Genomic DNA, 27,500 nt, shown 5'->3' with positions numbered 1-27,500 from the left:
ACTCGGTCTTAAACGAGTTTGGACTCGGTCTTGTCTCGGTCTTGAAGGCGTTTGGACTCAGTCTCATCTAAATCTTGTCTCGGTCTTGAAGGCGTTTGACTCGGTCTTGTCTCGGTCTCGAGGTCTGACACTCGACGAAAACAAAGATAGATTTATAAAAGCGTTGATCTATTCGTACCAAAATAACTGTAAAATACAAATAAATGTTGAAAATGACAAAGACGGTCTCGATTTGGTCTTGAGGGGCCGTGGTCTTGGTCTTGTCTTTGTCTCGACCTTTAAAAATCTCGGTCTTGTCTCGGTCTCAGGACCCTGCGGTCTTGGACTGGTCTTGTCTCGATTAGTGCGCTCTTGACTACAACACTAATACAGATATAAATATAGATAGGAAAAAAGAAACACTTCATGACATCACAGGGTGGAACAGAGCGTTTGGAGCTTTGGAGATGTAGACAGACTCATAATAAAGAGTTACTCAAACACAAAACACAAGTCCAGCTCTGTTTTTGAGGAGGTAATAACATGAGAACACGACTTGAAGCTCCCAGGAGTCAGTTTGTTTAATATCAGACTTTCGTTTGTCTTGCTTGTGTCTTGTCCTTGTGTCTGGAAGGGCATCAGGTGTAAAGTTCTAATTTGATCTGTGGACTGTTTTAGGAACTCTGGTCTTGAGGTGGACTCCGGTCAGACCAGGGTCCTGTCCTGCGTGGTCCTGGAGGCAGAAGACCGAGACTCAGACCTGGACCGGGTCTTCTACGTCCTGAGCACAGTCCCCAGACAGGGGGCGCTGCAGAGGAAGGTAACACACTGCACCGGACAGGACGCCATTTTAGGGACTTTGACGTGTCTGAGTCTGAGTCATGGATCTGTTAAAATAACTGGAGGAACTACAGAGAAAAAAAAACAGTCTGGCCCAGAAAGGATTTTTCCCACAGAGCAAAAAGTAACAAACTGCTCCTGTTCCTCTGACAGGGGCTGACAGGGACTGACAGGGACAGGGGCTGACAGGGACTGACAGGGGCTGACAGGGGCTGACAGGGGCTGACAGGGGCTGACAGGGACTGACAGGGCACCTACAGCTTTCAAAAATGTCAGATTTTTTTTTAGATTTTTACCTTTTTTCAGATGATAAACTTGTTTGTTGTTGTCTTAAAAAAAAAGTCTTTTAATCGTTCGCTCTGCTCCACTCGGCTCCTCTCACTCTGATTGGTCAAAATGATCACATGACACACGAGACCACGCTCCTTGCACACGCTCACTTGCATTGGCGTGTGCCCGTGGGAGAAAAGACGCTCCTGCACATGTTCAGTGGGCAGAACCACAGAAAGAACCTCACCACTAAAGACCAACCTGGAGACGTGAGACTCTGAGCTCGACCACAGAACTCTGATAAAACCTGAAGATGAACCCAAGATACGTCTTGGATACGTCGTTCCATATTTACTTCCTCACTCTGGATGAGCTCCTCCAACTGTAACGTGCACAGCGAGGAGCGTTTGGACCAATCAGAGCACAAGCTGCTAGAGCGGCTCAGATCCAGACTTTTCCCGCAGTGGTTCTGATGATAATTGGAGAATTGTCTCATCACACTTTCCGTCTGTGAACTGAGGAGGAGGAGGAGAAGGGAAGAGCGTCGGAGAAGGAGAAGAAGAAGACAAAAGCTCAGCCCACTTCCACATCCCGCTCACAAATCCAAAGAGACGTGGATCAAAGTCACGAGACACGATTGGAGGAGCCGGATCGAAGAACGACACGACGAACATGAAACACCAACATTATTTTAACAAGAACAAACCACAAACATGATCCAGGAACCAAATTCAGTCAGATTTAAAATCAGAATAAAACAAACACTTACTGCACTATTAAGATTAATTCACAATCATCATTTTCATTTCAAGTGTTTACACAGACTTTTTAAAGCAGAACTAATTTATATTCAGAATTAAATCTCTCATGTGAACGTCCTGTTCTGGTTTACAGAATTGGTTTTAAATAAAGAATAAGGAGCTGTGGATGCAGTTGCCATGACAACAGCGGTGGCCGTTTTGCAATTAGAAACGAAAAGTCTTAAAATATAACGTAAGACTGGGACCAGAAAAGCTGCTTAAAGACTTTAAAGGGAAAGTTTGGGATTTTTGACATAAATCTGTGTGTCGTCCCCGTGAGCAGCGTCACATCCACACTGACTCACCCCGACAGCGTCCGCTGAGTCCAGACACTGGCCGTTTTCGGTGCTGATGAAAGTCGTCCGGCAAGTTGACTGGGGACTGTGTAATAAAGTGTTTTTCTTCTCAAAACAACATGTGTTTAAAAGTTCTCACGTTAGTTCTCTCACGTCGCAGCGTCTGCGCATGTAAACACTGACGAACAACTGAACAGAGGGATGGATCCGTGCGCGGCTGTCACCTGGCGCAGTGATACGAACGGAAAGAAAATAGTGCCAAGCGATAATGAGGTCTGACTTTTTTGGCGACGATGGTTTTGTGATGCAAATGTTTCACTCTTTTGAACACAGATTGTTTTGAGAAGAAAAACACTTTATTACACAGTCCCCAGTCAACTTGCCGGACGACTTTCATCAGCACCGAAAACGGCCAGTGTCTGGGTTCACCGGACGCTGTCGGGGTGAGTCAGTGTGGATGTGACGCTGCTCACGGGGACGACACACAGATTCATGTCAAAAATCCCGAACTTTCCCTTTAAACTGAAAACAAAGTTAGTTTTGTGTGGACTGATCTCCTATTGGCCGCTTCCTCTCGTCTCGTCTCTAGAGCGGCTCTGATTGGTCGGTTCTGTATCCGGGGCAGAACTTCACTCAGACCGACGTGGAGATGAACCGGATCCGCTACGCGCACCGGGTCGAAGGTCACGCAGAGGTCACCGGGGTCACTCCGGGGTCAAAAGGTCACGACAGCTTCAGGTTCATCCTCAGCGACCGAACCAACGAGACCCCGATCCAGACCTTCTACATCCACATCCGGACCAGAGAGAGAGGTCTGGACCAGGACTAGACCAGGACTGGACTGGGACTAGACCAGGACCAGACCAAGACTGGACCGGGACTAGACCGGGTCTAAACTGGGACTGAACCGGGACTAAACCGGGACTGAACCAGGACTGAACCAGGACTGGACCAGGACTGGACCAGGACTGAACTTCTCCTTTACCCCTGTCTCCTCCTCTTGACCTTTGACCTCTCAGGGGCGCTGAGGCTCAGTACTCGTCCGGCTCGGATCACGGAGGGCGAGAGACTTGTCCTGAACTCGAACTATCTCCTGGCCCAGGACTCCGGACCTCCTCAGGACCTGGTCTACAGGGTCCAGGACGGTCCTCGGCTCGGGACCCTGAGTCTGGTGAGCGCCCCCGGAGTCCCTCTGAAGAACTTCACCCAACTGGACGTGACGGCGCAGAGAGTCTGTTACACTCACGACAACAGCCACCAGGGGGCGCAAGACTCAGTCAGGTCAGTACTGCCCCAGTTTACACCAAAGGGTAACAACGTAAGAGTAACAGCAGCAGCTTCGCACGAGCGTCTCACGAGCGTCTCACGAGCGTCTCACGAGCGTCTCACGAGCGTCTCACGAGCGGCGCACGAGCGTCTCACGAGCGGCGCACGAGCGTCTCACGAGCGTCTCACGAGCGTCTCAACGAGCGTCTCACGAGCGTCTCACGAGCGTCTCACGAGCGTCGCACGAGCGTCTCACGAGCGTCACGCGTCACGAGCGTCTCACGAGCATCTCACGAGCGTCTCTCGAGCGTCTCACGAGCGTCTCACGAGCGTCGGACGAGCGTCGCGAGCGGCGGACACGAGCGGCACGAGCGAGCGGCGCACGAGCGTCTCACGAGCGTCTCACGAGCGTCTCACGAGCGTCGCACGAGCGTCTCACGAGCGTCTCACGAGCGTCTCACGAGCGTCTCACGAGCGTCGCACGAGCGTCTCACGAGCGTCGGACGAGCGTCGGACGAGCGTCGGAGCGTCGGACGAGCGTCGGACGAGCGTCGGACGAGCGTCGCACGAGCGTCTCACGAGCGCGCACGAGCGTCTCACGAGCGTCTCACGAGCGTCTCACGAGCGTCTCACGAGCGTCTCACGAGCGTCGCACGAGCGTCGCACGAGCGTCTCACGAGCGTCTCACGAGCGTCTCACGAGCGTCTCACGAGCGTCGCACGAGCGTCGGACGAGCGTCTCACGAGCGTCGGACGAGCGGCGCACGAGCGTCTCACGAGCGTCACGAGCGTCGCACGAGCGTCTCACGAGCGTCTCTCGCTCACGAGCGTCTCACGAGCGGCGCACGAGCGGCGCACGAGCGGCGCACGAGCGTCTCACGAGCGTCTCACGAGCGTCTCACGAGCGTCACGAGCGTCTCACGAGCGTCTCACGAGCGTCTCACGAGCGTCTCACGAGCGTCTCACGAGCGTCACGAGCGTCTGACGAGCGTCTCACGAGCGTCACGAGCGTCTACGAGCGGCGCACGAGCGGCGCACGAGCGTCTCACGAGCGTCACGAGCGGCGACGGCGCACGAGCGGCGCACGAGCGGCGCACGAGCGGCGCACGAGCGGCTCACGAAATAGGTTGGAGTTCTAATTTTGAAGCGTCTCCAAACTTTTATCCAAATTATATCTGTTGTGGATCAGTAAAGTTTGTTTAAATCTAAAGGCCTTTTCATGTTCATAAGAACTTTGTTCTTGAGGTGATAAGAACAAGAACAAAGTTTGTTAACATCTCAGAGATTTTGGTCCGAACTAAAAACCATGTCGATCTCCTTTATGAATTTCTTGTGTTTGTCTCTTTATCGTCACTGAGCGTCGTGTCGCACAGATGTTTGGATTTTATCTTCATTTCTTCCAACTATGACTCCTTTTATTTCTTGCTCCACACTGACGAGGAAACAGATAAACCACGAACACATAAAAGTGCTGCTGATGCTCCTGGTGTAAAGACCACTGTTAAATCTGTTTCAGTCCTGGTTCAGTCCTGGTTCAGTCCTGGTTCAGTCCTGGTTCAGTCCTGGTTCAGTCCTGGTTCAGTCCTGGTTTAGTCCTGGTTCAGTCCTGGTTTAGTCCTGGTTCAGTCCTGGTTTAGTCCTGGTTCAGTCCTGGTTTAGTCCTGGTTTAGTCCTGGTTCAGTCCTGGTTTAGTCCTGGTTCAGTCCTGGTTTAGTCCTGGTTTAGTCCTGGTTCAGTCCTGGTTCAGTCCTGGTTCAGTCCTGGTTTAGTCCTGGTTTAGTCCTGGTTTAGTCCTGGTTTAGTCCTGGTTTTAGTCCTGGTTTAGTCCTGGTTTAGTCCTGGTTCAGTCCTGGTTTAGTCCTGGTTTAGTCCTGGTTCAGTCCTGGTTTAGTCCTGGTTCAGTCCTGGTTTAGTCCTGGTTCAGTCCTGGTTTAGTCCTGGTTTAGTCTGGTTAGTCCCTGGTTTAGTCCTGGTTTAGTCTGGTTCAGTCCTGGTTTAGTCCTGGTTTAGTCCTGGTTCAGTTCTCTCTTGTCTCCTCAGTTTCGTCGTGTCTAACGGCGTCTCTTCAGTCTTTGGGTCTCTGTTGGTTCACATCGTCCACTTGGACAGAATCCCGCCCAGTCTGGTCCAGAACTCGGGACTCCGGGTCCAGGAGGGTTCCACCGGGATCATAACCAGATCTCACCTGCTCCTGACCGACCCCGACACCGCCGCGGCGAACCTCACCTACGAAATCACCCAGATGCCCCGGTACGGCAAACTCCTGCTGCACGGAACACCGCTGGACAGAACCAACAGGTCAGTGTGAAACAGAACCAACAGGTCAGTGTGAAACAGAACCAACAGGTCAGTGTGAAACAGAACCAACAGGTCAGTGTGAAACGGACCAACAGGTCAGTGTGAAACGGAACCAACAGGTCAGTGTGAAACGGAACCAACAGGTCAGTGTGAAACGGACCAACAGGTCAGTGTGAAACAGAACCAACAGGTCAGTGTGAAACAGAACCAACAGGTCAGTGTGAAACACAACAGGTGAAACACCAACAGGTCAGTGTGAAACGGACCAACAGGTCAGTGTGAAACAGAACCAACAGGTCAGTGTGAAACAGGACCAACAGGTCAGTGTGAAACAGAACCAACAGGTCAGTGTGAAACGGACCAACCAAAAGGTCAGTGTGAAAACAGAACCAACAGGTCAGTGTGAAACAGACCAACAGGTCAGTGTGAAACCAACAGGTGTGTGAAACAGACCAACAGGTCAGTGTGAAACAGAACCAACAGGTCAGTGTGAAACAGACCAGAAACAAACAGTCAGTCAAACGAAAAGGTCAGTGTGAAACAGACCAACAGGTCAGTGTGAAACAGAACCAACAGGTCAGTGTGAAACAGAACCAACAGGTCAGTGTGAAACGGACCAACAGGTCAGTGTGAAACAGAACCAACAGGTCAGTGTGAAACGGACCAAACCAAAAGGTCAGTGTGAAACAGACCAACAGGTCAGTGTGAAACAGAACCAACAGGTCAGTGTGAAACAGAACCAACAGGTCAGTGTGAAACGGACCAACAGGTCAGTGTGAAACAGAACCAACAGGTCAGTGTGAAACGGACCAAACCAAACAGGTCAGTGTGAAACAACAGGCAACAGGTCAGTGTGTGAAACGGAACCAACAGGTCAGTGTGAAACAGAACAACAACAACAGGTCAGTGTGAAACGGAACCAACAGGTCAGTGTGAAACGGACCAACAGGTCAGTGTGAAACAGAACCAACAGGTCAGTGTGAAACGGACCAAACCAACAGGTCAGTGTGAAACAGGACCAACAGGTCAGTGTGAAACAGAACCAACAGGTCAGTGTGAAAACAGAACCAACAGGTCAGTGTGAAACAGAACCAACAGGTCAGTGTGAAACGGACCAACAGGTCAGTGTGAAACAGAACCAACAGGTCAGTGTGAAACGGACCAAACCAAAGGTCAGTGTGAAACAGACCAACAGGTCAGTGTGAAACAGAACCAACAGGTCAGTGTGAAACAACCAACAGTGTGTGAAACGGACAACAGGTCAGTGTGAAACAGAACAACAGTCAGTGTGAAACGGACCAACAGGTCAGTGTGAAACACCAACAGGTCAGTGTGAAACAACAGGTCAGTGTGAAACCCAACAGGTCAGTGTGAAACGGACCAACAGGTCAGTGTGAAACGGACCAACAGGTCAGTGTGAAACGGACCAACAGGTCAGTGTGAAACAGAAGTGAGCATAGATCGGACTATCCCTCTGAAAAGGACTGGAATTACAGAGAAAGATTAAAAACATAACGGAGCACTTCCTGTATTTACTTTTAAATATATGAATAGGTTTGGTGCTCAGATCACTGACATGTTTTCAGCGTTTTGGCCTCTGTCATAAACTTTTCAAAAGATTCAAATATAAAGTGTCCAGTCGTCCCCTTGGACATGGGACAGTCCCAGTTTTGAGTCTGTGTCTCTGTCCCACAGATTTACACAAAAAAACACTGATTTGTCCAAGTTTTACACAAGAAATGTCCCAGTGTCTCTGATCCTGCAACAGTAAAGAGAAACATAAACTGACATTTGTTTTGGTCAAATACAGAAAATCTGATTAAAAACGACAAGCACAAAGAAAATGTGACTGTACTGACTCACATTAGTGCAGAGTGCAGAACAGTTTTTCTTAATTACAAACTCGTTTCACAATTTTATTATGACCAACCACCACAAACCAGAGACGTCCCAGGTTTTTATTTTGAAAATCTGGTCACTGTATTCAAATATGAAGAGTTTAAAGGCATCGTGGAGGTTAACAGCTTCGTGCAAACTAATGTCCAGAGCGCAGAGGTTTCTGTCCAAAAAGCACATTTAAAATACAAGATTCTGTGAAAATGATTTAGTAACTTTCAGAAAGTTTCAGACACAGATATTAAACAAAAGTTATAGATCTTGTTTTCTTTAGTCACCACAGAGTTAAAATTTTGAGGGAAAAAATACATGAGAAGTTTCCCCCTGGAGCTGGGGAGCACTGTTGACACCACTGGACTGAACTTTAGAGCTCACAAAGTTTCTGTTTTCACCTATCCTCTAGCTCCGCCCACTGCAGTTATCTGAAAAATTCAGACTAAAATAATAGTTTCAAACACATACTTCATTCTTCCATCAGCTCTGTTTGAGAGGCACAGAGTCACACTGCCCTCTGGTGGACTTAACCTGAACTGCCACGTTCTGATTTAAATGACATAACTTCTGTCATCGAGCTGTGGCTGCACTAAAACACAATATCCTGTGATTTTCCACTTTAAATGATCGTACTTTCCTTTCTGTTTCGTGTCTTTATATATGTGTAAATAGTTTTTGATAATAGTTTAGTGCAATGTCCCGCTGATTTGAGCCCGAGGCAGAGATGCAGTAACACGTCACATTTTAAAGTATTTTGGTTTTATTTTCTGTTTGGTCCTGTTAAATGAAACACAAAACTCACAACACAATTCTTGTAGAGGTGCAAATGCAGGGAGCAGCTAAAGTGAAAAATGCAGAGCACATTTAGATGACTGATGTCCAAAAGCTTTTTATTTTTAAATAACGTTTTGGTGAAAAAAGCCTTGGTCAGATATTTTTCTTGCTGTGGACCACAGCACACAAAACGGTCACCAACCCAGGTGCTCATGTCCCCTCCAAAGAACGGGACGTCCCAAAGTGAGTTCAGTCTAAAAAACAGTTTAGAGATTCATGTACATAAAAAAACATTCTATTAAATACAGAAATAGTTTAAGCATATCATAAAATCATCTTAGATCAAACTCTACATTCAGTTTGTGAGGAGTGAGAGTCTTACTTTGGTGAATCCAGAAATATCTTTTAGACTTTTCATTTCCAGATTCCCACCTCTAGGGGGCACTTTCACATGTTCAGTTCCATACGTATCTTAAGGAAGAGACAGGATGGTTCAAATCTAAACCACAGGATAGTTTGTTCAGTTAAACATCGACGTGTGTGTGTTGAATCTGCAGCAGAAAACAAACTTTAAATGACTGAAGAGAACAAACAAAAAGTGTCTGTTTGCTGCAGGTTTTCAGATCAGTGGGATCAGGTAGAGGCTCAAAACTTAAAGCACAACAGGCCTCCAGGCGCTTCAAAGGAAAAATAAAAATTATATATATATACATATATATATATATTGGACATGGTTTAGTCCTGGTTTAGTCCTGGTTCAGTCCTGGTTTAGTCCTGGTTCAGTCCTGGTTTAGTCCTGGTTTAGTCCTGGTTAGTCCTGGTTTAGTCCTGGTTTAGTCCTGGTTTTAGTCCTGGTTTAGTCCTGGTTTTAGTCCTGGTTTAGTCCTGGTTCAGTCCTGGTTTAGTCCTGGTTCAGTCCTGGTTTTAGTTCTGGTTCAGTCCTGGTTTAGTCCTGGTTCAGTCCTGGTTTAGTCCTGGTTCAGTCCTGGTTTAGTCCTGGTTTAGTCCTGGTTTAGTCCTGGTTCAGTCCTGGTTTAGTCCTGGTTCAGTCCTGGTTTAGTCCTGGTTCAGTCCTGGTTTTAGTTCTGGTTCAGTCCTGGTTTAGTCCTGGTTCAGTCCTGGTTTAGTCCTGGTTTAGTCCTGGTTCAGTCCTGGTTTAGTCCTGGTTTTAGTCCTGGTTCAGTCCTGGTTCAGTCCTGGTTTTGGCCCTGTTGACCTCTGACCTCTCCTCAGGCGGTTCTCTCAGTGGGACCTGGACCGGGCCGGGGTCACGTACCGACACGACCCCAAGACCCGCGCCTCCATCGACGCCTTCCACTTCCTGCCCACCGACCAATCAAACACCGGCTTCCTCCTGTACGGACGAATCAGCACCGAGCCCGCAGTCTTCACCATACAGGTACTAAACCAGGACTAAAACTGGACTAAACCAGGACTAAAACTGGACTAAAACTGGACTAAAACTGGACTAAACCAGGACTAAAACTGGACTAAAACTGGACTAAAACTGGACTAAACCAGGACTAAAACTGGACTAAACCAGGACTAAACCAGGACTAAAACTGGACTAAACCAGGACTAAAACTGGACTAAACCAGGACTAAACCAGGACTAAAACTGGACTAAACCAGGACTAAACCAGGACTAAAACCAGGACTAAAACTGGACTAAACCAGGACTAAAACTGGACTAAAACAGGACTAAACCAGGACTAAAACTGGACTAAACCAGGACTAAAACTGGACTAAAACTGGACTAAACCAGGACTAAACCAGGACTAAAACTGGACTAAACCAGGACTAAAACTGGACTAAACCAGGACTAAACCAGGACTAAAACTGGACTAAACCAGGACTAAAACTGGACTAAACCAGGACTAAAAACTGGACTAAAACCAGGACTAAACCAGGACTAAAACTGAACTAAACCAGGACTAAAACTGGACTGAACCAGGACTCAAACAGGACTAAAACTGGACTAAAACAGGACTAAAACTGGACTAAACCAGGACTAAACCAGGACTAAAACTGGTACTAAAACAGGTCTAAACCAGGACTAAAACTGGACTAAACCAGGACTGAATGAGGAAAGTAGGTTAAACCTGTTGCCAACGCTGGTGGGAGGGGCCTTGGGGAAATATGACTATTAGTAGTAGTAGTAGTAGTCTGTAGTAGTAGTAGTAGTAGTAGTATCTGTAGTAGTAGTAGTAGTAGTAGTAGTAGTAGTAGTAGTAGTAGTAGTAGTAGTAGTAGTATCTGTAGTAGTAGTAGTAGTAGTAGTAGTATCTGTAGTAGTAGTAGTAGTAGTAGTAGTATCTGTAGTAGTAGTAGTAGTAGTAGTAGTAGTATCTGTAGTAGTAGTAGTAGTAGTAGTAGTAGTAGTGTAGTAGTAGTAGTAGTAGTAGTAGTAGTAGTAGTAGTAGTAGTAGTAGTAGTAGTAGTAGTAGTAGTAGTAGTAGTAGTAGTCTGTAGTAGTAGTAGTAGTAGTAGTAGTAGTCTGTAGTAGTAGTAGTAGTAGTAGTAGTAGTGTAGTAGTAGTAGTAGTAGTAGTAGTAGTAGAGTAGTAGTATGTAGTAGTAGTAGTAGTAGTAGTAGTAGTAGTAGTAGTAGTAGTAGTAGTAGTAGTAGTAGTAGTAGTAGTAGTAGTATCTGTAGTAGTAGTAGTAGTATCTGTGTAGTAGTAGTAGTAGTAGTAGTAGTAGTAGTAGTAGTAGTAGTAGTAGTAGTAGTAGTAGTAGTAGTAGTAGTATCTGTAGTAGTAGTAGTAGTAGTAGTAGTAGTAGTAGTCTGTAGTAGTAGTAGTAGTATCTGTAGTAGTAGTAGTAGTAGTAGTAGTAGTAGTAGTAGTAGTAGTAGTAGTAGTAGTAGTAGTAGTAGTAGTAGTAGTAGTAGTAGTATCTGTAGTAGTAGTAGTAGTAGTAGTAGTAGTAGTAGTAGTAGTAGTAGTAGTAGTAGTAGTAGTAGTAGTAGTAGTAGTAGTATCTGTAGTAGTAGTAGTAGTAGTAGTAGTAGTAGTATCTGTAGTAGTAGTAGTAGTAGTAGTAGTAGTATCTGTAGTAGTAGTAGTAGTACTGAGTAGTAGTAGTAGTAGTAGTAGTATCAGTAGTAGTAGTAGTGTACCTGTAGTAGTACTACTTGTAGTAGTAGTGTCTGTAGTAATAGTACTTCCAGTAGTAGTAGTATTACCTGCAGTAGTAGTAGTAGTAGTAGTAGTATTACCTGCTGTAGTAGTAGTAGTATTACCTGCAGTAGTAGTAGTAGTAGTAGTAGTAGTAGTAGTAGTAGTAGTAGTATAGTAGTAGTAGTAGTAGTAGTAGTAGTACCTGCAGTAGTAGTAGTAGTAGTAGTAGTAGTAGTAGTACCTGCAGTAGTAGTAGTAGTAGTTACCTGCAGTAGTAGTAGTAGTAGTAGTAGTTAGTAGTAGTAGTAGTAGTAGTAGTAGTAGTAGTAGTAGTAGTAGTAGTAGTAGTAGAAGTAGTAGTAGTAGTAGTATCAGTAGTAGTAGTAGTAGTATCTGTAGTAGTAGTATCTGTAGTAGCAGTAGTAGTAGTAGTAGTACCTGTAGTAGTACTACTTGTAGTAGTAGTGTCTGTAGTAATAGTACCTGCAGTAGTAGTAGTAGTAGTTGTAGTATTACTTGCTGTAGTAGTAGTAGTAGTAGTAGTATTACCTGCAGTAGTAGTAGTAGTAGTAGTAGTTTGTAGTAGTAGTAGTAGTAGTATCTGTAGTAGTAGTAGTAGTGCAGTAGTAGTAGTAGTAGCAGTAGTAGTTGTAGTAGTAGTAGTAGTAGTAGTAGTAGTTACCTGCTGTAGTAGTTGTAGTAGTTGTAGTAGTAGTAGTAGTAGTAGTATCTGTAGTAGTAGTAGTAGTAGTAGTAGTAGTAGTAGTAGTAGTAGTAGTAGTAGTAGTAGTAGTAGTATCTGTAGTAAATGGTAAATGTCACATTTTTCTATAGCGCTTTTCCACCTTCAAGGCTCAAAGCACTTTACAACAAGGAACCACTCACCCATTCACACACACATTCACACACCAGTGCACACAGACACTGTGGGCAAGGTGGGTTAAGTGTCTTGCCCAAGGACACAACGGCAGCATTCATCTGTGGGAGCTGGAATCACACCAGCCAACCTGTGGGTCAGTGGATCTGATGCTCAACCTGTGATGTTTATGTTGAGAGCTGGATTCGAACCACCAACCTTCAAATCAGTGGGCGAATGCTCCACCAACTGAGCTACTGCCGCCCCCCTGTAGTAGTAGTAGTAGTAGTCGTAGTAGTAGTGGTAGTAGTAGTATCTGTAGTAGTAGTAGTAGTAGTAGTATCAGTAGTAGTAGTAGTAGTAGTAGTAGTAGTAGTAGTAGTAGTAGTAGTAGTAGTATCTGTAGTAGTAGTAGTAGTAGTAGTAGTAGTAGTAGTAGTAGTAGTAGTAGTAGTAGTAGTAGTAGTAGTAGTAGTAGTAGTAGTATCTGTAGTAGTAGTAGTATCTGTAGTAGCAGTAGTAGTAGTATCTGTAGTAGCAGTAGTAGTAGTAGTAGTACCTGTAGTAGTACTACTTGTAGTAGTAGTGTCTGTTGTAATAGTACTTGCAGTAGTAGTAGTATTACCTGCAGTAGTAGTAGTAGTAGTTGTAGTATTACTTGCTGTAGTAGTAGTAGTAGTATTACCTGCAGTAGTAGTAGTAGTAGTAGTAGTAGCAGTAGTAGTTGTAGTAGTAGTAGTAGTAGTAGTAGTAGTAGTAGTAGTAGTAGTAGTAGTAGTAGTAGTACCTGCAGTAGTAGTAGTAGTAGTATTAGTATTACCTGCTGCAGTAGTAGTAGTATTACCTGCTGCAGTAGTAGTAGTAGTATTACCTGCTGCAGTAGTAGTAGTAGTAGTATTACCTGCTGCAGTAGTAGTAGTATTACCTGCTGCAGTAGTAGTAGTATTACCTGCTGCAGTAGTAGTAGTAGTATTACCTGCTGCAGTAGTAGTAGTAGTATTACCTGCTGCAGTAGTAGTAGTAGTAGTAGTAGTAGTATTACCTGCTGCAGTAGTAGTAGTAGTAGTAGTAGTATTACCTGCTGCAGTAGTAGTAGTAGTATTACCTGCTGCAGTAGTAGTAGTAGTAGTAGTAGTACCTGCTGCAGTAGTAGTAGTAGCTAGTAGTAGTATTACCTGCTGCAGTAGTAGTAGTAGTATTACCTGCTGCAGTAGTAGTAGTAGTATTACCTGCTGCAGTAGTAGTAGTAGTATTACCTGCTGCAGTAGTAGTAGTAGTATTACCTGCTGCAGTAGTAGTAGTACTAATACCCGCAGTAGTAGTATTAGTACTTGTGTTGTGTTGCAGATCGAGCGTCCGGACTCTCCGCCGTCGCTCGTCTCCAGACTCTCGCCGTCGCTGGTCTCGGCTCTGGGCTCCGGACGCTTCGGGATCATCCTGGACCGGTCCAACCTCCAGGCCTCAGACCCGGACTCTGACGACCAGGACCTGACTTACACCATCACCTCAGGTCCTCAACACGGACACCTGGAGAACATGCTCACAGGTACCACGCTGTAGACCTGAGGTAGACCTGAGGTAGAACTGAGGTAGACCTGAGATAGACCTGAGGTAGACCTAAGGTAGACCTGAGGTAGAACTGAGGTAGTCCTGAGATAGACCTGAGGTAGACCTGAGGTAGAACTGAGGTAGTCCTGAGGTAGATCTGAGGTAGTCCTGAGGTAGACCTGAGGTAGACCTGAGGTAGTCCTGAGGTAGACCTGAAGTAGTCCTGAGGTAGACCTGAGTAGACCTGAGGTAGAACTGAGGTAGTCCTGAGGTAGACCTGAGGTAGACCTGAGGTAGACCTGAGGTAGTCCTGAGGTAGACCTGAGGTAGAACTGAGGTAGACCTGAGGCAGACCTGAGGTAGACCTGCTGTAGACCTGAGGTAGACCTGAGGTAGTCCTGAGGTAGACCTGAGGTAGTCCTGAGGTAGACCTGAGGTAGACCTGCTGTAGACCTGAGGTAGAACTGAGGTAGTCCTGAGGTAGACTGAGGTAGTCCTGAGGTAGACCTGAGGTAGTCCTGAGGTAGACCTGAGGTAGACCTGAGGTAGACCTGAGGTAGTCCTGAGGTAGACCTGAGGTAGTCCTGGTTCAGTCCTGGTGTAGTCCTGGTTTAGTCCTGGTTTAGTTGCTGTTTCAGTCCTGGTTTAGTCCTGGTTTAGTCCTGGTTCAGTCCTGGTTTAGTCCTGGTTTACTCCTGGTTTAGACCTGGTTTAGTCCTGGTTTAGTCCTGGATCAGTCCTGGTTTAGTCCTGATTTAGTCCTGGTTTACTCCTGGTTTAGACCTGGTTTAGTCCTGGTTTAGTCCTGGTTTAGACCTGGTTTAGTCCTGGAATCAGTCCTGGTTTAGTCCTGATTTAGTCCTGGTTTACTCCTGGTTTAGACCTGGTTTAGTCCTGGTTTAGTCCTGGTTTAGACCTGGTTTAAGTCCTGGTTTACCTGGTTTAGTCCTGGTTTAGTCCTGGTTTAGTCCTGGTTTAGTCCTGGTTTAGTCCTGGTTTAGTTCTGTGTTCAGTCCTGGTTTAGTCCTGGTTTAGTCCTGGTTTAGTCTGGTTTAGTCCTGGTTTAGTCTGGTTTAGTCCTGGTTTCCTGGTTAGTCCTGGTTTAGTCCTGGTTTATGGTTTAGTCCTGGTTCAGTCCTGGTTTAGTCCTGGTTTACTCCTGGTTTATGTTTAGTCCTGGTTTTGGTTTAGACCTGGTTAGTCCTGGTTTAGTCCTGGTTTAGTCCTGGTTTAGTCCTGGTTTAGTCCTGGTTTACTCCTGGTTTAGACCTGGTTTAGTCCTGGTTTAGTCCTGGTTTAGTCCTGGTTTAGTCCTGGTTTAGTCCTGGTTTAGTCCTGGATCAGTCCTGGTTTAGTCCTGATTTAGTCCTGGTTTACTCCTGGTTTAGACCTGGTTTAGTCCTGGTTTAGTCCTGGTTTAGTCCTGGATCAGTCCTGGTTTAGTCCTGATTTAGTCCTGGTTTACTCCTGGTTTAGACCTGGTTTAGTCCTGGTTTAGTCCTGGTTTAGACCTGGTTTAGTCCTGGTTTAGTCCTGGTTTAGTCCTGGATCAGTCCTGGTTTAGTCCTGATTTAGTCCTGGTTTACTCCTGGTTTAGACCTGGTTTAGTCCTGGTTTAGTCCTGGTTTAGTCCTGGTAGTCCTGTTTAGTCCTGTTTAGTCCTGGTTTAGTTTAGTTCTGTTTCAGTCCTGGTTTAGTCCTGGTTAAGTCCTGGTTTAGTCCTGGTTTAGTTCTGTTTCAGTCCTGGTTTAGTCCTGGTTTAGACCTGGTTTAGTCCTGGTTTAGTCCTGGTTTAGTCCTGGTTTAGTCCTGGTTTAGTTAGTCCTTGTTTCGTCCTGGTTTAGTGTTCTGTTTCAGTCCTGGTTTAGTCCTGGTTTAGTCCTGGTTTAGTTCTGTTTCAGTCCTGGTTTAGTTCCTGGTTTAGTCCTGGTTTAGTTGGTTTCCTGGTTTAGTTCTGTTCAGTCCTGGTTTGTCCTGGTTAGTCTGGTCTGGTTTAGTCCTGTAGTCCTGGTTTAGTCCTGGTTTAGTTCTGTTTCAGTCCTGGTTTAGTCTGGTTTAGTTCTGTTTCAGTCCTGGTTTAGTCCTGGTTTAGTTGGTTTAGTTCTGTGTCAGTCCTGGTTTAAGTCCTGGTTTAGTCCTCTGGTTTAGTCCTGGTTAGTCCTGGTTTAGTCCTGGTTTAGTCTGTTTCAAGTCCTGGTTTAGTCCTGTCCTGGTTTAGTCCTGGTTTAGTTCTGTTTCAGTCCTGGTTTAAGTCCTGGTTTAGTTCTGTTTCAGTCCTGGTTTCCTGGTTTAGTCCTGGTTTTAGTTCTGTTTCAGTCCTGGTTTAGTCCTGGTTTAGTTCTGTGTCAGTCTGGTTCAGTCCTGGTTCAGTCTGGTTTAGTCCTGGTTTAGTTCTGTTTCAGTCCTGGTTAGTCCTGGTTTAGTCCTGGTTTAGTTCTGTTTCAGTCCTGGTTTAGTCCTGGTTTAGTCTGTTTTCAGTCCTGGTTCAGTCCTGGTTTAGTCCTGTGTCCAGTCCTGGTTCAGTCCTGGTTTAGTCTGGTTCAGTCCTGGTTCAGTCCTGGTTCAGTCTGGTTCCTGGTTCAGTCCTGGTTCCTGGTTCAGTCCTGGTTCAGTCCTGGTTTCAGTCCTGGTTCAGTCCTGGTTTAGTCCTGGTTCAGTCCTGGTTTAGTCCTGGTTCAGTCCTGGTTTAGTCCTGGTTTAGTCCTGGTTCTAGTCCTGGTTTAGTCCTGGTTTAGTCCTGGTTTAGTTCTGTGTCAGTCCTGGTTTAGTCCTGGTTAAGTCCTTGTTTAGTCCTGGTTTAGTTCTGTTTCAGTCCTGGTTTAGTCCTGGTTTAGTTCTGTTTCAGTCCTGGTTTAGTCCTGGTTTAGTTCTGTTTCAGTCCTGGTTTAGTCCTGGTTTAGTTCTGTGTCAGTCCTGGTTTTGTCCTGGTTTAGTTCTGTTTCAGTCCTGGTTAGTCCTGGTTTAGTCCTGTTTAGTTCTGTTCAGTCCTGGTTTAGTCCTGGTTTAGTCCTGGTTTAGTTCTGTTTCAGTCTGGTTTAGTCCTGGTTTAGTTCTGTTTCAGTCCTGGTTTAGTCCTGGTTTAGTTCTGTTTCAGTCCTGGTTTAGTCCTGGTTTAGTTCTGTGTCAGTCCTGGTTTCAGTCCTGGTTCAGTCGTCCTGGTTTAGTCCTGGTTTAGTCTGTTTCAGTCCTGGTTTAGTCCTGGTTTAGTCTGGTTTAGTTCTGTTTCAGTCCTGGTTTAGTCCTGGTTTAGTTCTGTTCAGTCCTGGTTTAGTCCTGGTTTAGTTCCTGTTTCAGTCCTGGTTAGTCCTGGTTTAGTCCTGGTTCAGTCCTGGTTCAGTCCTGGTTCAGTCCTGGTTCAGTCCTGGTTCAGTCCTGGTTTAGTCCTGGTTCAGTCTGGTTTCAGTCCTGGTTCAGTCCTGGTTTCAGTCCTGGTTTAGTCCTGGTTTAGTCCTGGTTCAGTCCTGGTTTAGTCCTGGTTTAGTCCTGGTTTAGTCCTGGTTTAGTCCTGGTTTAGTCCTGGTTTAGTTCTGTTTCAGTCCTGGTTTAGTTCTGTGTCAGTCCTGGTTTAGTCCTGGTTAAGTCCTGGTTTAGTCCTGGTTTAGTTCTGTTTCAGTCCTGGTTTAGTCCTGGTTTAGTTCTGTTTCAGTCCTGGTTTAGTCCTGGTTTAGTTCTGTTTCAGTCCTGGTTTAGTCCTGGTTTAGTTCTGTGTCAGTCCTGGTTTTGTCCTGGTTTAGTTCTGTTTCAGTCCTGGTTAAGTCCTGGTTTAGTCCTGGTTTAGTTCTGTTCAGTCCTGGTTTAGTCCTGGTTTAGTCCTGGTTTAGTTCTGTTTCAGTCCTGGTTTAGTCCTGGTTTAGTTCTGTTTCAGTCCTGGTTTAGTCCTGGTTTAGTTCTGTGTCAGTCCTGGTTTAGTCCTGTTTCAGTCCTGGTTTAGTCCTGATTTAGTTCTGTTTCAGTCCTGGTTTAGTCCTGGTTTAGTTCTGTGTCAGTCCTGGTTCAGTCCTGGTTCAGTCCTGGTTTAGTCCTGGTTTAGTTCTGTTTCAGTCCTGGTTAAGTCCTGGTTTAGTCCTGGTTTAGTTCTGTTTCAGTCCTGGTTTAGTCCTGGTTTAGTTCTGTTTCAGTCCTGGTTTAGTCTTGGTTTAGGTCTGTGTCAGTCCTGGTTCAGTCCTGGTTTAGTCCTGGTTTCAGTCCTGGTTCAGTCCTGGTTCAGTCCTGGTTCAGTCCTGGTTCAGTCTGGTTTCCTGGTTCAGTCCTGGTTCAGTCCTGGTTCAGTCCTGGTTCAGTCCTGGTTTAGTCCTGGTTCAGTCCTGGTTCAGTCCTGGTTCAGTCCTGGTTCAGTCCTGGTTTAGTCCTGGTTTAGTCCTGGTCTGTTTCAGGTTCGTACATTCAGAGTCGTTTCACTCAGAGGGACGTCAACCAGAAGTCGGTGGTTTATTTACTTCCTGTCGACGTCGACGTCACAAACGACCACTTCCTGTTGGTTCTGTCCGACCCGGCGGGAAACAGCCTGCCCCCTCGGAGGTGAGTCCGGTCCCGGTCCGGTCCCAGTTCGGTCTCTGTGTAGTCCCGGTCCGGTCCCGGTCCGGTCTCTGTGTAGTCCTGGTCTGGTCCTGGTTCTAACCCGGTCTTCCTTCAGACTGGACCTGTCGTGGTCTCGGGTGCAGTTCTCGGCCTCATGTTTCAGGACGTGTGAAACTTCAGGAACTTTACAGATCCAAGTCCAAAGAACCGGGTCCAGCTCCGACCCGGCGTATGTCTCTATACAGGTACAAGTACTACAAGTACTACAAGTACTACAAGTACTACTACTGACACTACTACTACTACTACTACTACTACTACTACTACTACTACTACTACTACTACTACTACTACTACTACTACTACTACTACTTACTACTACTACTACTACTGCTACTACTACTACTAGCTGCTGCTGCTGCTGCTACTACTACTACTACTACTACTACTACTACTACTACTACTACTACTACTGCTTCTACTACTACTACTACTACTAGTACTACTACTACTACTACTATTACTACTACTGCTATTACTACTACTGCTTCTACTACTAGTACTACTACTACTACTACTACTACTACTACTACTACTACTAGTACTAGTGCTACTGCTACTGTTACTACTAAGAGTAGTAGTAGTAGTAGTAGTGTCAGTAGTAGTAGTAGTAGTAGTAGTAGTGATCGTGGTGTTCTGTCGTGGTTCTTGTGTTCCAGGTGGAAGGGGGCGGGGCTAAAGTGGGCGTGGACTTCACTCACAGCTCGGCGTCGCTGCTGCAGTTTGACCCAGGTCAGAGTCACGTGTTTTTATTAAAGCTGCACTGTGGAACATTTCTCCAGCCGGGAGAGTTACACAGAGCAGATTTAAACCCCGAGAGAAGAACGGAGAAAAGTTCTAACGTCGTTTTATTCACACTTTTATAACACACAAACCTGCAGGAAACACTCTGTTCCAACTCGTGATGTCATCATGTGATTGGGGTAATATGTGAATGAAACAAAACACAGCTCCAGCTCTGTTTGTGACGAGGAACAGTAGAACAGTAGAACATTAGAACATTAGAACAGTAGAACATTAGAACATTAGAACAGTAGAACAGTAGAACATTAGAACACTAGAACAGTAGAACATTAGAACATTAGAACAGTAGAACAGTAGAACATTAGAACACTAGAACAGTAGAACATTAGAACATTAGAACATTAGAACAGTAGAACAGTAGAACAGTAGAACAGTAGAACAGTAGAACATTAGAACATTAGAACAGTAGAACATTAGAACAGTAGAACAGTAGAACAGTAGAACAGTAGAACAGTAGAACAGTAGAACATTAGAACAGTAGAACAGTAGAACATTAGAACAGTTAGAACAGTAGAACAGTTAGAACAGTAGAACATTAGAACATTAGAACAGTAGAACATTAGAACAGTTAGAACAGTAGAACAGTAGAACAGTAGAACAGTAGAACATTAGAACAGTAGAACAGTAGAACAGTAGAACATTAGAACAGTAGAACAGTAGAACAGTAGAACAGTAGAACATTAGAACAGTAGAACAGTAGAACACTAGAACAGTAGAACAGTAGAACAGTAGAACAGTAGAACAGTAGAACATTAGAACAGTAGAACAGTAGAACATAGAACATAGAACAGTAGAACATAGAACAGTAGAACAGTAGAACAGAACATAGAACAGTTAGAACAGTAGAACAGTAGAACAGTAGAACAGTAGAACAGTAGAACAGTAGAACATTAGAACAGTAGAACAGTAGAACAGTAGAACATTAGAACAGTAGAACAGTAGAACACTAGAACAGTAGAACATTAGAACAGTAGAACATTAGAACAGTAGAACAGTAGAACAGTAGAACTAGAACAGTAGAACATTAGAACAGTAGAACATTAGAACAGTAGAACAGTAGAACAGTAGAACATTAGAACAGTAGAACAGTAGATAGAACATTAGAACAGTAGAACAGTAGAACATTAGAACAGTAGAACAGTAGAACAGTAGAACAGTAGAACAGTAGAACAGTAGAACATTAGAACAGTAGAACAGTAGAACAGTAGAACATAGAAGAACAGTAGAACATTAGAACAGTAGAACAGTAGAACATTAGAACAGTAGAACAGTAGAACAGTAGAACATTAGAACAGTAGAACAGTAGAACAGTAGAACAGTAGAACATTAGAACAGTAGAACAGTAGAACAGTAGAACATTAGAACAGTAGAACAGTAGAACAGTAGAACATTAGAACAGTAGAACAGTAGAACAGTAGAACAGTAGAACAGTAGAACAGTAGAACAGTAGAACAGTAGAACATTAGAACAGTAGAACAGTAGAACAGTAGAACAGTAGAACATTAGAACAGTAGAACAGTAGAACATTAGAACAGTAGAACAGTAGAACATTAGAACAGTAGAACAGTAGAACAGTAGAACATTAGAACAGTTAGAACATTAGAACATAGAACAGTAGAACAGTAGAACATAGAACAGTAGAACAGTAGAACAGTAGAACAGTAGAACATTAGAACAGTAGAACAGTAGAACAGTAGAACAGTAGAACATTAGAACAGTAGAACAGTAGAACATTAGAACAGTAGAACAGTAGAACAGTAGAACATTAGAACAGTAGAACAGTAGAACATTAGAACAGTAGAACAGTAGAACAGTAGAACATTAGAACAGTAGAACACTTAGAACAGTAGAACATTAGAACATTAGAACAGTAGAACAGTAGAACAGTAGAACATTAGAACAGTAGAACAGTAGAACAGTAGAACAGTAGAACATTAGAACAGTAGAACAGTAGAACAGTAGAACATTAGAACATTAGAACAGTAGAACATTAGAACAGTAGAACATTAGAACAGTAGAACATTAGAACATTAGAACAGTAGAACATAGAACAGTAGAACATTAGAACAGTAGAACACATTAGAACAGTAGAACAGTAGACATTAGAACATTAGAACAGTAGAACAGTAGAACAGTAGAACATTAGAACAGTAACAGAACATTAGAACAGTAGAACAGTAGAACATTAGAACAGTAGAACATTAGAACAGTAGAACAGTAGAACATTAGAACAGTAGAACAGTAGAACAGTAGAACAGTAGAACAGTAGAACAGTAGAACATTAGAACAGTAGAACAGTAGAACATTAGAACAGTAGAACATTAGAACAGTAGAACAGTAGAACATAACATTAGAACATTAGAACAGTAGAACATTAGAACAGTTAGAACAGTAGAACATAGAACAGTAGAACAGTAGAACATTAGAACAGTAGAACAGTAGAACATTAGAACAGTAGAACAGTAGAAACATTAGAAACAGAACAGTAGAACATTAGAACAGTAGAACAGTAGAACATTAGAACAGTAGAACAGTAGAACAGTAGAACAGTAGAACAGTAGAACAGTAGAACATAGAACAGTAGAACATTAGAACAGTAGAACATTAGAACAGTAGAACATAGAACAGTTAGAACAGTAGAACACATTAGAACATTAGAACATTAGAACAGTAGAACAGTAGAACATAGAACAGTAGAACAGTAGAACATTAGAACAGTAGAACAGTAGAACATTAGAACAGTAGAACAGTTAGAACAGTAGTAGACATAGAACAGTAGAACATTAGAACAGTAGAACATTAGAACAGAACAGTAGAACATTAGAACAGTTAGAACAGTAGAACATAGAACAGTAGAACAGTTAGAACAGTAGAACAGTAGAACAACAGTAGAACATTAGAACAGTAGAACAGTAGAACAGTTAGAACAGTAGAACATTAGAACAGTAGAACAGTAGAACATTAGAACAGTTAGAACAGTAGAACATTAGAACAGTAGAACAGTAGAACAGTTAGAACAGTTAGAACAGTTAGAACAGTAGAACATTAGAACAGTAGAACAGTAGAACAGTAGAACATTAGAACATTAGAACAGTAGAACATTAGAACAGTAGAACATTAGAACAGTAGAACATTAGAACAGTAGAACATTAGAACAGTAGAACATTAGAACATTAGAACAGTAGAACATTAGAACAGTAGAACAGTTAGAACAGTAGAACATTAGAACAGTAGAACATTAGAACAGTAGAACAGTAGAACATAGAACATTAGAACATTAGAACAGTAGAACATTAGAACAGTAGAACATTAGAACAGTAGAACAGAGAACAGTAGAACAGTTAGAACAGTAGAACATTAGAACATTAGAACAGTAGAACAGTAGAACATTAGAACAGAACAGTAGAACATTAGAACAGTAGAACATTAGAACAGTAGAACATTAGAACAGTAGAACAGTAGAACATTAGAACAGTAGAACATTAGAACAGTAGAACAGTAGAACAGTAGAACATTAGAACATTAGAACATTAGAACATTAGAACAGTAGAACAGTAGAACAGTAGAACATTAGAACAGTTAGAACAGAGAACATTAGAACAGTAGAACATAGAACATAGAACAGAACAGTAGAACATAGAACATAGAACATAGAACAGTAGAACATTAGAACATTAGAACAGTAGAACATAGAACATTAGAACAGTAGAACATTAGAACAGTAGAACATTAGAACATTAGAACAGTAGAACAGTAGAACATTAGAACATTAGAACAGTAGAACATTAGAACAGTAGAACATTAGAACAGTAGAACATTAGAACAGTAGAACATTAGAACAGTTAGAACATTAGAACATTTTAAGGTCGCAGGAGTCTGTTTTGTTGGATCTTGGAGCTTTAAATCTTCATGTTTGTGTTTTTTTTTCAGGTGTAAATGTAAAAACCTGGAACATTTTCCCGATCGCCGACGGTCTGGAGGAAAACCACGAGTCCTTCACCGTTCACCTGAAAAAACCCCAGAACACAGTCCTCGGAACCAGGACCTCAGCCCGGGTCGAGATCCTGGACCCCAGACAAGGTCCCAACAAGACCAGAGCTAGACCAGGACTGGAACTGGACTAAGACAGAACTAAACTAAGACTAAGACAGGACTAAACCAGGACTAAACCAGGACTAAACCTTGACTAAACCAGGTCTAAACCAGGACTAAACCAGGACTAAACCAGGTTTAAATAAGGACTAAACCAGGACTAAATCAGGTCTAAACCAGGACTAAACCAGGTCTAAACCAGGTCTAAACCAGGACTAAATCAGGTCTAAACCAGGACTAAACCAGAACTAAACCAGGACTAAACCAGAACTAAACCAGGACTAAACCAGGACTAAACCAGAACTAAACCAGACTAAACCAGGACTAAACCAGAACTAAACTATGACTAAACCAGGACTAAACCAGGACTAAACCAGGACTAAACCAGGTCTAAACCAGGACTAATCCAGGACTAAACCAGGACTAAACCAGAACTAAACCAGGACTAAACCAGAACTAAACCAGGACTAAACCAGAACTAAACTAAGATTAAACCAGGACTAAACCAGGTCTAAACCAGGACTAAACCAGGACTAAATCAGGTCTAAACCAGGACTAAACCAGGTCTAAACCAGGACTAAACCAGGACCAGGACTAAACCAGGACTAAACAGGTCTAAACCAGGTCTAAACCAGGACTAAACCAGGTCTAAACCAGGACTAAACCAGGACTAAACCAGGACTAAACCAGGACTAAACCAGGACTAAACCAGGACTAAACCAGGACCCAGGTCTAAACCAGGACTAAACCAGGACTAAACCAGGACTAAACCAGGTCTAAACCAGGACTAAACCAGGACTAAACCAGGTCTAAACCAGGACTAAACCAGGACTAAACCAGGACTAAACCAGGACTAAACCAGGACCTATTGTGATCCATTTTTCTTTGATCTAAACCAGGACTTTGATTTTCCAGGTCGCTGTGATCCTTTTGAGACTTTTGAGGACTTCGTTCCATTGGTCCCTCCTGGTCCAGATCCTGGTCTCAGTCCTGGTCCAGACCCTGGTCCAGACCCTGGTCCAGAAAAAGACTTAGACCCTGTTACAGAAATCGAGACCGAGTTGATCTTTGAACCAGATCCACGGAGTCCCCCCCGAGGAGACGTCCCCAACCGAGAACTGGACTTCAGCCTGAGGGACCAGGCCTGGACCCAGGACCAAGACCAAACCGGCCTGTACCAGGACCTCAGAGACCAGACGTGGACCCACCCCAAGGACCTAAGGAGGTACCAGACCCAAGTCCAGACCCAGGTCCACAAAGAGACCCGTGTGGACCCGGGACAGAGGGTGAGTCCTGCAGTTCCTCTGACGTCCACCACAGGGCGCTCTGTCCCACCGCTGCGGGTTATTATCAGAGAGAGAGAGGAGGCACAGACTGTACTCGAGTAAAAGTACTGTTACTATTACTATAAAAATATCACTCAAGTCAGAGTAAAAGTACCACCACTCTGTAACGACCAGGTTTCCACGTCCCGGACCAAAACACAAAAGACCCAAAGTTATACAGCTGAACGAGACTAGACCTGGTTTAGTCCTGGTTTAGTCCTGGTTTAGACCTGGTTTAGACCTGGTTTAGTCCCTGGTTTAGACCTGGTTTAGACCTGGTTTAGTCCCTGGTTTAGACCTGGTTTAGTCCCTGGTTTAGTCCTGGTTTAGACCTGGTTTAGTCCTGGTTTTAGTCCTGGTTTAGACCTGGTTTAGTCCTGGTTTAGTCCTGGTTTTAGTCCTGGTTTAGTCCTGGTTTAGACCTGGTTTAGTCCTGGTTTAGTCCTGGTTTAATCCTGGTTTAGTCCTGGTTTAATCCTGGTTTAGGTTAGTCCTGGTTAGACCAGAGGTCAGAGGTCAGAGGAGCACTTGGTGATGTCATAGATTCAGAAAGAGGGCGGGGCTTACGTTGCCGTGGGAGATTCACTGTTTTGTCTGTCAGATGTTTTTCTCCATGGAGATGAAATTGCTCTGTCTGAAATGTTTCACAGTGTGGCATTAAACCTTTACTTCAATAAAAATATCACTCAAGTCAGAGTAAAAGTACACGGACAGAAAGATTCCTCAGAAGTTACTCGAGTAAAAGTAACTGAGTAAATATAAGTACAGGTGTGGCTCTGAGGGACTGAACATGTGTTGAGTTTTGACACTTCTCACATCAAAGAAAAAGAATCTCACTAAAAATTAGATTTAGGGCCTTAAAAAAAAGTCCTGTTACATTTGTGAGTTTTTGTGATATTTTTTATTTGTGGATTTGGAGACAAAACTGGTCCTGACTCTGCTCAGAATATTTTTTCACAGTCAAATGCCACGTTTACATGAATAATTTAATTCTGAATGAAAATAATTTAATTCTGAATAAAAATAATTTAATTCTGAATAATATTTTACATGTAAACCTCAATTCAGGATTATTACTGTATTTCCATATAAAGTCAAAGGAGAATATTTTAATTCCGAACAATTTAATTCAGAACAATTCGGTTTTAGAGGCTCCAAATCTGTTTTATGAACTTTTTTTAAAAATGTTTTTGATGAATTTATGAAGAGTTTGTTTTGTGTAGGTGCACTTGTCCACAGAGAGGGGGCAGGAGCGAGTCTGGACGGTGAGTTTTTCATTTGTTCACAACAGAATAAAAGTTTAGATTTGTCTGATTTCAGATAAACACCTGAGCTGAGACAGGTGAGACAGGTGAGAGACAGGTGAGACAGGTGAGACAGGTGAGAGACAGGTGAGACAGGTGAGAGACAGGTGAGACAGGTGAGACAGGTGAGAGGAGCAGGTGAGACAGAGGTGAGACAGGTGAGACAGGTGAGACAGGTGAGGTGAGACAGGTGAGGGACAGGTGAGGCACAGGTGAGACAGGTCAGGTGAGACAGGTGAGACAGGTGAGAGACAGGTGAGACAGGTGAGACAGGTGAGAGACAGGTGAGAGGTGAGACAGGTGAGACAGGTGAGACAGGTGAGAAGGCAGGTGAGACACGGGAGAGGTGAGGCAGGTGAGGCAGGTGAGACAGGTGAGACAGGTGAGACAGGTGAGAGACAGGTGAGGAGAGACAGGTGAGACAGGTGAGGAGACAGGTGAGTGAGAGACAGGTGAGACAGGTGAGAGACAGGTGAGACAGGTGAGACAGGTGAGACAGGTGAGACAGGTGAGACAGGTGAGACAGGTGAGACAGGTGAGACAGGTGAGACAGGTGAAACAGGTGAGACAGGTGAGACAGGTGAGACAGGTGAGACAGGTGAGGCAGGTGAGAGACAGGTGAGACAGGTGAGAGACAGGTGAGACAGGTGAGACAGGTGAGGCAGGTGAGCAGGTGAGACAGCAGTAGACAGGTGAGCAGGTGAGACAGGTGAGACAGGTGAGGCAGGTGAGACAGGTGAGACAGGTGAGGCAGGTGAGAGCAGGTGAGACAGGTGAGAGGTGAGACAGGTGAGACAGGTGAGAGACAGGTGAGACAGGTGAGAGACAGACAGGTGAGACAGGTGAGGCAGGTGAGACAGGTGAGACAGGTGAGGCAGGGAGGAAGGTGAGACAGGTGAGGGACAGGTGAGACAGGTGAGAGGTGAGACAGGTGAGACAGGTGAGACAGGTGAGAGACAGGTGAGGCAGGTGAGACAGGGGAGACAGGTGAGACAGGTGAGACAGGTGAGGCAGGTGAGCAGGTGACAGGTGAGACAGGTGAGAGGTGAGACAGGTGAGACAGGTGAGACAGGTGAGGCAGGTGAGACAGGTGAGACAGGTGAGACAGGTGAGACAGGTGAGACAGGTGAGACAGGTGAGACAGGTGAGAGACAGGTGAGACAGGTGAGACAGGTGAGACAGGTGAGACAGGTGAGAGGTGAGGCAGGTGAGACAGGTGAGACAGGTGAAACGGGAGAGACAGGTGAGACAGGAGAGACAGGTGAGACAGGTGAGACAGGTGAGACAGGTGAGACAGGTGAGGACAGGTGAGGCAGGTGAGAGACAGGTGAGACAGGTGAGACAGGTGAGGCAGGTGAGACAGGTGAGACAGGTGAGGCAGGTGAGACAGGTGAGACAGGTGAGGCAGGTGAGAGACAGGTGAGGCAGGTGAGACAGGTGAGACAGGTGAGCAGGTGAAGA

General features: G+C 44.5%; 1 protein-coding gene across 2 annotated transcripts in view; it reads left to right on the top strand.

The window, feature by feature from the left end:
• The window catches only part of LOC110153394 (FRAS1-related extracellular matrix protein 1-like), a 50,527-nt gene that overhangs the window by 11,257 nt on the left and 11,770 nt on the right, over positions 1-27,500 (top strand). Inside the window, exons 3-14 of one of the 2 annotated variants that reach the window (XM_055164951.1) lie at positions 658-799; positions 2,775-2,997; positions 3,205-3,466; positions 5,491-5,748; positions 9,646-9,811; positions 13,736-13,934; positions 18,310-18,454; positions 18,570-18,699; positions 19,174-19,246; positions 23,249-23,398; positions 24,326-24,696; positions 25,959-26,000. In XM_055164951.1, coding sequence (XP_055020926.1) covers positions 2,835-2,997; positions 3,205-3,466; positions 5,491-5,748; positions 9,646-9,811; positions 13,736-13,934; positions 18,310-18,454; positions 18,570-18,699; positions 19,174-19,246; positions 23,249-23,398; positions 24,326-24,696; positions 25,959-26,000 — 1,959 coding nt within the window. In that variant the 5' untranslated portion in view covers positions 658-799; positions 2,775-2,834. Of the gene's footprint in view, positions 1-577; positions 800-2,774; positions 2,998-3,204; positions 3,467-5,490; positions 5,749-9,645; positions 9,812-13,735; positions 13,935-18,309; positions 18,455-18,569; positions 18,700-19,173; positions 19,247-23,248; positions 23,399-24,325; positions 24,697-25,958; positions 26,001-27,500 lie in introns of those variants that run through there. The other variant, XM_055164952.1, reaches the window with a different exon arrangement.

This window comes from Boleophthalmus pectinirostris, unplaced genomic scaffold (genome assembly GCF_026225935.1).
Source record: "Boleophthalmus pectinirostris isolate CB_2022bp ecotype Guang Dong unplaced genomic scaffold, ASM2622593v1 HiC_scaffold_7, whole genome shotgun sequence".
Taxonomy (NCBI): Eukaryota; Metazoa; Chordata; class Actinopteri; order Gobiiformes; family Gobiidae; genus Boleophthalmus; species Boleophthalmus pectinirostris.
This window is presented reverse-complemented; position numbering and strand designations above follow the sequence as displayed.